Consider the following 13,569-nt stretch of genomic DNA (forward strand, 5'->3'; position numbering starts at 1 on the left):
TGAGTAATTGTGTATATGTGTATATATTTTTTAAATTCTAATGTAGTTTATTCTATCTATATAGTGTATATATATTGTTTAACGTATTTAAAATGTATATAGGTGGATATATATAGTGTATATTGGATTTTTTTTTTATTTTTGATCGGGTTTGACCGATTTCTTAATCGGGTTTGATCGAATTTAGGTGGGTTAGACCGGGTTGAGTTTAGTGGGCCGGGTCAGGGTTATTTTTAAAAATTTTACTGTTTAACTCGAAACCGGCCCGACCCACTTAACCCCAACCTGGATCCGGCCCCACCCACAAATCGGCTAATTTTAATGGGCTGGTTCCGGGTTGATCTGACCCGGCCCACTTAACACCCTTAACTCATCATTATTTAATGGCCAATCACTTGTCAAGCCCCTAAATTTGACACCCGCTTTTATTGGCACCTCAAGTAAGCATTGTTCATTTTAAATAGAGATAATACATAAATATGACCCTAAACTTGACATCAAATTATAACTTTGACTTTAAACTTTGACAGTGCATAAATATGGCCTTTAACTATTCAAAGCTGCACAAATATGGCTTTTAAATGACTTTTCACTATTATTTTTTCATTATTTTCGGCTCAAAGATAAAAATGGCATCTAATTTCTTTTGTCATTGTGGAAAAAAAATAATATTGATGATTTATTAATTAGGTGGTCATCCTCATACGAAAAAATCGCACGGGTATCTATATATATTATAAAGCAGAAGGCGAATTTAAGTTATATAATATATCTAAATATAATTTTTAATTTATTTAAATATTAAATTAAAGATGAAACTATACTAATAATAAAAAAAATTATAATTTTAATAAAACGTTATTAAATTAACGCTATTATGGATAGTAGTAGTATATTAAATTAATGTTATCAAATTAGCGTTATTAAAATGTTATTAAATTAACTTTATTAAAACGTTATTAAATTAATGCATAGGCGGACCTACGTGGTTGCCATGGGGTTCACCCGAACCCCCTCGGTAAAAAAGTTACGTTGTATATATAAGGTAGAAAATCTATATTTATGTACATATATTAATGTTAAACCACATGAAACAAGACACTTAGTTAGCCCAGTGGTGTTATTTGCTCTTCTTGGGCGCTTCTTTCAACCTACTGCGCGGGTTTGATACTTGTTAGTGGCTGTTCTTTTTTTGTTTTAATAATAAAAAAAGCTAGGTGTTGTTGTATATAGAATAAATTAAATAATAATAATAATAATAATAATAATAATAATAATAATAATAATAAAAAGTAAAAAAAGGACGCCATTTTAACACAAAACTTTGACAGTGCACAAATATGACCTTTAACTATTCAAAACCATACAAATATGACCTCCCTACAATTCAGCCCTTTTAACGACGTGACACTGTGTGATTGGATTACTTTTCCACGTAGGCGCGAGTGAAACTCACGCATGAGGGTTGCAAAATCGGAGGTCATATTTGTTCAGGTTTTGAATAGTTAAAGGTCCTATTTGTACACTATCAAAGTTTAAGATCAAAGATATAATTTGGTATTAAGTTTAGGGTCATATTTATGTATCTCTTTAAAATATATAAACTAGTGTCCCACAGTGTACATTTTGATACCTTTGCTGACTTGACACATTATTTTGTTACACAAACTTTGAGCACGTGGAGAACTTAAATTACTATTTATTAGTGTAATATACTAATTTTTATTTTTATTTTTATTTTTTTATTTTTTTATTTTTTTATTTCTTCTTCTTCTTTCTCTCTCCCCCCAACACTTTCTCCACCCCTACCCATCTTCACCTTTCTCCGCCTCTCATGTTGCATATCCACTTTGCAACCATGGCTACTTCCTTTTGTTTTTCATTATCAACTTCAGTTTTGCATTAGATTTTTCCTTACAATAATGATATACATGAAAAACGAAAAGAAAAAGAAAAGCGATTTATTAAAATTAATACTATTAATATGATGCATTGAGATTCAAACTCAATGTTGTATCCATATAAAGACATCTTAGGCCATAAATCGATATGACATGAACCCAATATCTTATCATTCTGGTGCATCAAAACTCTAACTCGATGTCTTACCCATTTAGCGCGATGAAATTTTAATCCGCCGTCCTACCGTTAATCAATAACACAATAGGGCACGTTATACGACTCACCCACATGATGCCGTTAAAATAATACCACCCCTAATTCTCGTACAATTATTATCAACTTCACTAGAGTTCACGCCATAATAACGAACAATATTTATTTTTGGCAATTGACAGCACAAGCATGATTTGCTAAGTATCAAATAAGACTTGGATCATATTAATTGATGACTTTCCAGAGTGTTCAGAAATAATACTTCACATAATATATGAATATACCCTAACCGAAGATCATATTCAAGTAATTAAGTGGATAATTAGATAGAAATAATCTTTACCATTAATTACTAGATTTTCATTCTCTAGTATTGGCCTAAAAACTTCATGTTGGTGATGATGTTTGTCTTATTCACTGGAATAATCGTGCAAATCAAGATTCAGAAACATAGTCTACTTGAAGCCATCCATTTACAATTATGCAATAGTAAATAATAAGTCCCATAAGACAAATTCCACCATTATTCAATTTAGTGGTTGTAGAGTGTAAACTTACCGACAAATCTCTCTAAAGTATTTATTCAATAATAGAGTTTCGTGCTGATAATGTGTTATAAACTAATATAAAATAAACAAGAATAATAAGGGAGAGAAGAGAGGAGATTCTTTATTTCTCCTGAAGAATGAGGGATGATAGACATTAATGAAGAAAACTTCTCTATCTATAGCGAAAAAGTTTGTCATAGTTTCTCTCCAAACATTGTTTTATTTTTATTCTCCTATTTGCCCAAAGAAAATAACAAAAACATCAAATACATCATCCAAATAAAAAGACAATAACTTTGGAAATAGATGATCTAAAACTTTTCACCCCCAATTTTCATAGCAAACTTTCAAGTTCAAAAGTCAAAACATGTTGAATTTGAAGTTCCATCAGGAAGAGGTTAATAAATTCTAGACCTGACACCTCCTACATCATTCTCATAAGCCATCCAAATAAATCATTGTATAGTCGAAGAAACGTCAAAGAAGAGATGGGATAGCTCGCAAAGGTTGGACTTTCGCTAAAGTTATACCAAATCTCTCTTCCATGTCTAATTCTTCTGGATCATTAATGTCTGACTCAAGTTTCCAGTTGAAGGAATTCAAGAGTGACCCTAACATTACTGAAACCATTCTCAATGCCAGTGACAAGCCAGGGCATATTCTTCTTCCTGCGCCAGATGGGATTAGTCCAAAATCTTGCCCTCTTACATCCAATTTCGAATTCCAAAACCTCTCAGGCTTGAATACTAAAGGATCCTCCCAAAAATTAGAATCACGACCAATCTCCCAGACATTGATTAGTACCTGTGAGTAAGTATGTCAAATGGATGTGCTTGACTAAATTTGAATAGACTAATTAATAAATAAGGAAATCACATAAATGCATTTTTCAAAAAAGTTACATTCAAAAGTTACAACTTTTCTATGAAAATCACATTAATATAATTTTTGTTCAAAATTTAAACTTTTAATTACATCCTGTATAACTTTTTTATATTTCTAAAATATCTCTTTCACTAAAAAATAATAAACGAGAAACTATTCTCTCACCTAAAATTACTATCTTAAGTACATATCACATTCTCAAATCTTTTTTTTTTGTCAATAAAAAGTGACCTGTTATCATACCAACAGATCAAAGAAACACGACTAAAAGTATCTATAATCTTATCAACCTAGACTTATTATCATATTAGTAGACCTCAAGTATCAAGTAATTACATAAGTCTGTGATCTCTCCCTAATTACACATTTCACTTGCTGAGTTAAAATTACTATTTACACTTGTCTTGATTAAAATTTTCTATTTTTTAGGCAGCCAAATGGGATAGAGAACAGCTTCATAAGCAGCTACTAATATCTCCTCCTTGCATTTGTTCCAGTTTTGCTATGTATCCGGATAAACATTTCCACCACACCCTGACATGGGAAGGATTGTCCTAGCCACTGCCAGATGTTATGCCACACCTTTGTACCCCAAAAACACGTAGTAAACAGATGAGCTGCATTTTCCCGAACTACACAAGTACACAGACTATAATCCGTTGAATCATTCCCTAATCCCATCTTCTCCACTCTATCTTTGGTAAGTAACCTTCCAAACACTGCAGGCCAACTGTCTGTGTTTTGGAACTGATGCTCTATTCCATATTAAGTTTGCAACCTCAAACTTTGGCATGCTTCCAATAAATTTCAAGTAGCTCAAAGTTACAGAATACTTGTCTTTCTCTGTTAAACAATAACGACCATTACTATACCTATCATGCATTTTGAGTTTCTTATTATGTAACATCCTACAATACCAGTTGCAATTAGTTGGGAATGATCTTATACAACTCATTACAGCATGATATTGGCCTGTATTAACTAGCATTTTCAGGCTTCTTCACTTTAGGATCAAGGCAATAACTATGACACTAATTTGCCTTGCCTCAACATTTTTCCAGACTGCATAAACTCCAAAATAATATTTGTGATATGTTCACCCACCACTTCCTAAGAATCTCTAAAGAAACCACTGCTATATCCATCCAGGACTGCACTCTTGGTAGTTTTAATTCCAAACACTGCATCTTTTATATCTTTTTTTGAGTGAACTGGATAAGCAACTAAACTTGTTGTTCCACAGATAGAACAAGTCAACGCTTTAAGAATCTATCTAAAGTTCTTGGCCAAGTGACATTCCCTTCCTCTCCTAGCAATCTAGAGAAATATCTCACAAAGATTTCAACAATCTCACACTGATTAGTGTGCACCTGCTTATGTGCATCCTGCATTTTAGTGATTGCTTGATCCAACCTCCTTTTCTTGAGTATAGAATAAAACAATAGGTGTTATCATCTCTAAGCCTGATCTATGTTGCTTTACTCTTTTGCAGAAACATCATTTCTACCATGTAGCTCACTCTTCAAAAAGCTTTACGGGTTTCCCCTTCTATTTTTTGTAATTGCTTATTTGGTGGATCTGCCTGTAGTTTATCCTGTGCCTCTTTCAACTTCCATTTAAAAATATTATCCTCATTTTTCAAACTACTAAAATGTTAGCCATGTGACTTCCTGAGGTACATTTTTAGCAACTTTAATTTCTAAACAACCTGGTACATGTAGCAACCCTGAACCTGCCTTTGCCAGTAATTCAGAACAATATTTATGAACTTGTCATGCTTGATTCATATATTTCAATACTTGAAGCTTGGCTTCCCTCTTACGGAAGTACCAACAGACCTAACATAAATTAGACTATGCTCACTCCTACAATCTGCCATTTCATCTGCCCATTCCCTACTATTAAAAAACCAATAAATTTTCGAACGCACTCTAGAACTTGTTCCTTTATCTTTCCCAGTATAAACACACCTATCACCATCATCTCCAGCTTACAAGTATCCAAACAGTCTTAGAAATCACGGACCTCGGGCAAATTTACTAGATACCACCTATTCTATCATTAGTGTGCAACATATTGGTAAAATCACCAAGTATAAGTCATGGTGTAGTCATACTTGTTCTAACCTGAGACAGATAGGACCATAATTCCTTCATTTCTTGCCTTCATTCTGATCATACACAATTGTACAATAAATCTCTTTCTGCAATGTTATATTTGTAATACCCCGTACGCTTGTAAGCTAGAAATCGAACCTTCGTTCCTACGAGACTAAACTCTTTTCCCGTGATTCATAAATGGATCCATGTTTCATGATCATTAACCTAGTGTGAATAAAGGTTATGAGGCAGGAAAGATGTTCAGAAGTGTCATTAGAGTAAAGTGAGCTAAGAACCTTTGATTCAGACAATTTTTGGTGTTCGATTTCACAAGAATCATCTTTGAACGAGTATAACATTATGTGTTTGTGGAATTTGGAAGATCAAAATCAATAAAATTGTAGATAATTGAATTATCTTTCCAATGATACCAATTTCGCCTAAATCCAACACCCGAGCAAAAAGTTATGGCTTTGCAAAGGGGAATGCGTCGCCTAACAATCGCAAACGTTCACTGGAAAGGGTTTTCGATGGGGTGTGCAACGCAAACCTTAAGATTTGCCATAGGGTGTGCGATGTAAACCTTAAGGTTTGCCATAACTTATGCAACGCAAACCCCATGGTACAACGACCTAGACATTTTGTTTTGAGTCATTTGACACCTCTTAAATGTCCCTAAACATAACTTCACAAAATTAAACATTAACGGTTCATCATCTAAAACACAAGAGGAGAAAAAACTAGGGTTCGCACAATCAATCTTGAAGGTCAAATATTTCCGCAATTTTGTCATCGTTAAGGTATGTTAAATGTTCATCCATGGTTCCTTTCAACCCATGGAGTCCAAGAACCCAATTTCAAATTCAAAGCGATGATATTTACATGTTATTATGATTTTAACCATGAATTCCCATCATTTTTTATTTATACCATGTTTTGCACGTAATTGTTGTTGTTATTGAATCCCACACGTTTGAATGGTGTTGTTCGCTGATTTAAGCCTTAATTGGTGATGTTAGTGTTGAAATCATGCTATTACTATAAGTTTTAAAACTGTTCTCATGCTTAGCTTAAACCATGAATTGAAAGTGTTTGATTAAATGCCTACAAGAATGAGTTTTGAATAAATGCTTACATATCATGCCCTCAAAGTTTTTAATTCTATTTTTCTATTATTGCTATCGAGACCTGGGGGTTTGAATACCTAAAATCTAGATGCTTACCTAGTTTTCAGTATCTATAGGGTGGTTACAGAATAGTTACAAGCCCTATCATTTCAGTCAGTATTTTAAAAAGTTAAACATAGTTCAGTCCAGTGTTTAGTGTCTTTCAGTTGGGAGTAAGATTTAGCACCGAGCGAATGCAGGGATAACAGCTCCCCTATTAGTTAGGCAGTGTTGTTTGTAGCAGTTCCTGTATTCCAGACCTACGTAGCCAGCGTAGGATATGAGGAGTAACCCGTCAGTTAGGTTTGACTACCTCTCAGGGGTCACCCGTCAGTTTATGCTTAACAACCCTAGTCCTTTGGGAAAACACTTTAGTGGATCCACATAGCCATTTGTCAGTACTCGTGGCACGATTTTGACACCCTTTTTAACTGGGGTTACAAGTTGGACCCTAATTAGATTGTTGAGGCATGTCGGTTAGATAATTGCTCCCACAATCTCAGTCCATAATTCAGCTAAGAAGTCAGTTTCAGTTTTGCTTGACCATAGCATACAAATATCAATTATCTGTGTATCAATATTTAGTATTTCAGTTTATAGACTATATTCAGAACATGTTTTATGCTAGGTCATGCATTTTCAGTCTTTACAAAATTTTATGCATTCTTACTAAGTATCTCATATATCCATTCTGCCAGTTATTACTCATGCGTCTAAACCCATGCATATTAGACTAACCTCATATAGCGTACTAGTATATTCAAAGTACTGACCTTATACTCATTTCTTAAGCTATGATGTTTAATATCATAGGTTCGGACAATCAGTTTCCTGACCGTGCGTAGATATTCTAGATTTTCAGCAGTAGTAGTGGTGAGTCCTCATGCTTTGAGGACATGGTTTATTTATTTTAGTTTACCTTATCAGTTCAATATTTCTATTTAGTTGGAGTTAGTTGGGGGCTTGTCCCATCAACTCCACATTCAATCAGTTTAGAGGCTTACAAACTAGTACAAATAATTAGTTTCCAGTTGTTACTATAAACCGTTTTATCATTATTGTTTTACAAACATTATCAAAACTATGATTAAAAAATCTTAAGGAATTTTTTTAGTTAAATTCCGTATGTGTCTTTGCTATTTTATTTTATTCTCACACCAAGGACTAGCTCATGGGTTAGCTTGTGGTCCTTCGGGGCTGTAAGCACCATGTAGCATCCAGGGTATACTCTCGGGGTGTTACAAACTTAGTATCAGAGCCTAAAATTTTAAAATGTCCTAGGTAGTCTGAAAGCCGCGTTGAGTAGAGTCTTGTGCATAAGTGTGAAGCGCACCACACTTATTAACAAGAGGCTACGAAATGCTTTAGGAAAAGTTTTCCTTCTTTCAGTGTTCATATCATGTGAATGAGCATGAGCTCAATTTAAAATATTTGTATAATTCAATCTTCTTTCAATTTACAAAGTATGCCTCCCAGAAAGACAAACAGAAGAAGAAATAGAAACCGGCCAACACCATCGCTCGTTAAGGAAGATCCCTTGAATGAGCATGTTTCTCATGCAAAGTTCAGAGTTGCATTCACTACTCTAGCTCACTCAGTGGCAGCTTAGAATATTTGGCCAGCTGCTGTCACGGCCAACCTAGTGGCCAACACTGCCGTAGCTAGGATTTCAGACTTCACCTAAATGAATCCTTTTTTTTTTTCAGGATCCAAGTCTGATAAGGATCCACAGGAAGTCCTTGACATGATTCAGAAGATGACTAACATTATGAGTGTGACTTCTACTGAGAGTGCTAAATTGGCTGCTTATTAGCTGCAGGATTGACACAAGTGCAACTAGCTCAAAACCTTTCATACGTAGCCAAGCTTGGGAGTTACAAAAACTCCAAGCCATGTTCATGTAGATGGCCGTGTGTGAGTGTGTAATTAATTCATCTGAGGAATTCCATGTTTTGAAGTGTGAAGAGGGGATTTGAAGTGTAAGTTTATTACGCTTCAAAAAAAAATGTAGTAGCACTTTTTTTATTACATTCCAAAGCCACCCAAGACCAAGGCTAGAATAGTCATTTTCCTTTTATTTTGTGAAGTACTATATATAGAAAATAATAGGGCTATTTCTTGGACTTAGTTCATTATTGATATTTCACTGCACAAGTCTTGTAATAATTTAAGAACTTCTCTCTCTTGTTCTTGAGAGTGAACCCAAAACTAGAGAACAAAGTTTAGTAACACTTTTGTTGTTCTTTGGCTAGAAACTTGGGGTCTTGAGGTTCATGAGTTCCTCTTCATTTAAGTAAGAATTTGGTGTAAATATCTTTTAGTCTTAGGGTCCTAATCTTCATGTTAGGGTTCTTAGATTCTAGGATATTTTGTGTCAAATTACTATCCATTATTTTTTAATCTTGTTGTTTGTGTGTTGATATCGTGAAGCCGTGTGGGGATCTTTCGATTCACTATAGTTATTGCAATCTTATGTTATTTATCTATCTTGTTGAATGTTGTTGTTGTTGCCTTAAAAACCTAGAGAAGCCGAGTGGGGCCTTTGATTCTCTAGTGATGTTGTTCTTGTGTTTGCTTGAATCTCTCGATACACACTCAATCTTGTATCATTTAGTATCAAATCCATATTTGATTTTATTTTAACAAAATCAATTTTGGGCTTGAGAGTTAAAAAAAAAAAGAACTGAAGTGTTCTTGGCCGAAAGTTGGGTCTTGTTATTGTCTTGGCCGAGACATTTTCTTTGTGACTAGATCTTGTAGTCTTTTATTTTTTTAGATTGTTTCTAGTGTTGGTTTCTTTCTCACCAACACTAAAAGTGTCTAGATCTAAATGTTTGAGCTTATGTTGTTGAACTTGTTGTTGTAAACTTGAAGTTGGTCGTGGGTTGATATTGTTGTTCTTGACTGGGTGGTACAATTGTTGTGGACTTGGAGATGAATATTGGTAGAGTTGTTGTTGTTCTTGAGAAATTGTTGTTGTGATCTTGTTGTTCTTGAAATGTCTTGACCAATATAAAGTATAACATAGATCCAAAAAAGGTGTAAGATAAAGTTGAAAAGTTGTTGGTGAAGAAACTTGAACACATTACTTCAAAGACTTGTCAACCACTTTTCCCATATTTCAAGGACCTTGTTTTGTGGGAAGAGTACAAGTCAAGTCTCACCTATTTGAGTGAATTTGAAAAAGTTTCTAAGACTTGAATTTTCCCACCAAAAGGCAAACTCTTCCATTCGAAATGGTTTCAAGACAAAAGTTTCAAGTTGGTGATTGAAATTGTGTGGGACCGTGACCAATGACATGTTATCACGTCACCCAAGTTACTATTCATATGATAATTATGCTCAAATTTGGATGTTCTAGTTTCTTATATTGATTCCTAGTTTCCTCTAATTGACTTGAGAACTAATTAACAAACTAGTACATTCCTACTAGCTTGTAAATTAGTCCCTTGAAGCCTTGTGTTTGTGTCACCATTTGTTTGTGTGCTTTTGTCATTTGAATACATTGTAACTCTTGGCTTTAGTCCGATGAGAATTCTTTGAGTTTCAAACAAGAATTCATTTCTATCAAGAGCATACTCATACCTTATGGATTCACGAGTTCCTAGCCAAGTACAACACTTGTGGAACTTGAGTGTGAGTGAACCAAGAGAGTGTGAGTAGGGAGAGAGATTTTAAAACTAACTTGTTTATTTCTTGTCTAGGTGATACCTTGAAACTGGAGGGAACCACGTCTCAAACCATGGATTCTAATGAAATGAAGAATATAAGGGTCATTCTTGAGGCTATGACCTGAGATTTTGAAAGGTTGAATACAAAAGTGGGAGCCATAAGGGGAGAAGTGATGACTATTAGTAGGAGGTTAGAACAAGTGGAGAGTCGAAGGAACTCTCATCCTTCTACTCCTCGACATGTTTGGTAAAGTGGACATGATAGAAATTCCTCCGCCATCGTTACTCCCAAAACATAGCCAAAATTGTCAAATCCTTCACTAGCTCCACTAAATGTTGCAAGCCAAACCACTTATAACCCTCTAAATTGAGACTCCAATAGACCAACCCATTCCCAAACTCTTCAAGTTCCGCAAGAGGTACTTGGACATCAAATGCCTCCACAAAATCCGAAACCCCCTTCCAAGCTCCACTAAACCAAAAACCACCACCTCCACAAAATCTAATTCCTTTGAATCAAGTTCCAAATGTGAAAAACTATCCCGTCCACCTTGAGGAATATGGTAGAGTGGATTATGAAGGGTATGGAGCCTTTGACAATGCCTAGAGAGAGACGTAGGCATCAATACCATAAAATTGAGCCTACCTATCTTTAAGGGTGAAAGTAACCCCAAGGTGTATCTTTCTTGGGAATCGGCGTGTGACAAGGTATTCAAAGTGAATGATATTTCAGAGGAGAAGAAGAGTTGTTATGCCATATCCCACTTTGAAGGCTATGCTAACACTTGGTGGGATTACATCAAGCGGTTTGGGAACAAGTTGATAGATGGGAAACCACCACCTTGGTTTCGGTTAAGGTATCTAATGAGGCAATGGTACCTTCCCAAAATTTATCGTCATGAGTTGCTTGCGAGGTTGTACAACTTGTGGCAAGGGAATCGAAGTTGCGAGGTTGTACAACTTGTGGCAAGGGAATCGAAGTGTTATGGCATACTATGATGAGTTTTAACAACTCATATTGAAGCTTGACCATCGGGGAGAACAAATCGGCCATGGCATCATTCGGTTCAAGTGTGGGTTGAACAAGGAGATTTATACTCATTTGACTCTTCATAAGTTCGATACTATTGAAGGCATCTTTTAAGTGGCCGTTGAAATTGAAAGAGAACTTAAGGAAAGAACAAGTTACAAAGCCAAGGGTCAAGCACCCTCGGGTTGGCTGAGGGGTAAGGAGGTTACTTCCTTCACCATAAGTTGGCACAAAAACAAAGACCAACCCATCACTACAAGGCAACTTAAGGTCAAGGCAATGCAAAAATACCCACCAAGGCAAGAGGCTCACAATTATCCTAATCCTAAGGGGTTCCAATATTTCAAGTGCCAAGGTTGGGGACAAAATGCCAATGAATATCCAAACCGATGCAATATGATACTAAGAGATGAGAGATTGTATTACCTTAGTGAGGAAATGGGTCTTGAAAAAGAAGAAAATGAGGTTGATCCTCAAGATAGAGAGGAACCCAAAAATGAGCCATATGATGATGATGATGATTGTGAGGATGCTTATCCGCAAGAAGGGGAGTGCGTGGTTCCAAACTTTGTAGTGAGGCGTGCTATGATTAGTAAGGTGATAGATGATCCTAGATAATGGCAGAATCTATTCCATACTAAATGTCTTGTGAAAGGAAGTGTGCACTATGGTGATAGATAGTGGAAGTTGTGAGAATATGGTTAGTGTTGCAATGGTGAACTTCTTGAAATTGCTAACTACACCTCACACTAGTTCGTACAAGTTGCAATAGTTGAATGAATCCGGTGATTTAAAGGTCACGAGGCAATGTGTGATACATTTTAGGTAGCCAACTACCATGACAAGGTGCTTTATGACGTGATACCAATAAAAGCTTGTCACTTGTTTTTAGGAAGGCCTTGGCAATACAATAGGTCGACCAAACATGATGGAAGGTTCAATCAATGTACACTTTAGAAGGATGGATGAAAGGTCGCTCTTCATCCATTATAGCCTTTCCAGGTGAATGAATTATACCAAAAGATGAGAGAATTGAGAAAAAAAGGGAAAGAAGGCTGAGAGTGAGGGGAAAAGAGGAGAATCTGAGAGTGAGAGAGTAAGGGAAGCCGAGGGTTCCCTAAATTCTAAAGGGCACGGGAGCATGGTGATGATATTTAGGAGAAAGGAACTATTTGTGGATCATGAAGAGGACACTCTAATGCTCCTCTTGGCTCATTGTTTTAATACTAACCCTGCTAACATTTCCATTTCTTCTCCTATTTCTCATGTTTTACAGGGTTACGAGGATATCTTTCCAATGGAATTGCTGAAAGAATTGCCTCCAATTTGGGGCATTGAGCACCAAATTTATTTTTTACCAAGCTCACAATTACCTAATAAAATGGCTTATAGGAGCAACCCAACGGATACTAAGGAATTGCAACGCCAAGTTGAGGAACTTCTCAATAAAGGGTACATAAAGGAGAGTATGAGCCCTTGTATGGTTCCAGTATTACTAGTTCCCAAGAAATATGGGACTTGGAGTATGTGCGTTGATTGCCAAGCTATCAATAAGATAACGATAAAATATCGTCACCTTATTCCTAGGCTAGATAATATTATTGATGAATTGAGTGGTTCATGTTTGTTTTTTAAAATTAATTTGAGGAGTGGCTATCACCAAATCCGTATGCAATCGGATGATGAATGAAAAACCGTCTTCAAGACCAAATTTGGTCTGTATGAATAGATGGTTATGCCATTCGGCCTAACAAATGCTCCAAGTACTTTCATGGGGCTAATGAATTATGTGATGAAGCCATTTATTGGGAAGTTCATCATTGTTTACTTTGATGATTTGTTGGTGTATAGTAAGTCCTTAGATGATCATGTAAGGCATTTGCAATGTGTGTTTGATGTCCTCTGAAAGGAGAAGTTATATGCTAATCTAGAAAAATGTTCTTTTGGTGTCCATGAGGTTGTATTTATCAGGTTTGTGGTGAGCTCAAGAGGGTTTGAAGTGGATAAATCTAAGATTGATGCTATTAAAAATTAGCCAACTCCCAAAATCATAGG

At 35.6% G+C, this 13,569-nt stretch overlaps 1 protein-coding gene across 2 annotated transcripts in view; it reads right to left on the reverse strand.

Annotated features, from left to right (window-relative positions):
* Window positions 1-2,764: 2,764 nt before the first annotated feature.
* LOC107877717 (geraniol 8-hydroxylase) overlaps window positions 2,765-13,569 on the reverse strand; it is a 32,555-nt gene continuing 21,750 nt past the window's right edge. For both annotated transcript variants that reach the window (XM_016724415.2, XM_016724414.2), the window contains exon 4: window positions 2,765-3,467. In XM_016724415.2, the coding sequence (XP_016579901.2) occupies window positions 3,141-3,467 (327 nt within the window). In that variant the 3' untranslated portion in view covers window positions 2,765-3,140. The remainder of the gene's footprint in view (window positions 3,468-13,569) is intronic.

This window comes from Capsicum annuum, chromosome 7, assembly GCF_002878395.1.
Source record: "Capsicum annuum cultivar UCD-10X-F1 chromosome 7, UCD10Xv1.1, whole genome shotgun sequence".
In the NCBI taxonomy this organism is placed as follows: domain Eukaryota; kingdom Viridiplantae; phylum Streptophyta; class Magnoliopsida; order Solanales; family Solanaceae; genus Capsicum; species Capsicum annuum.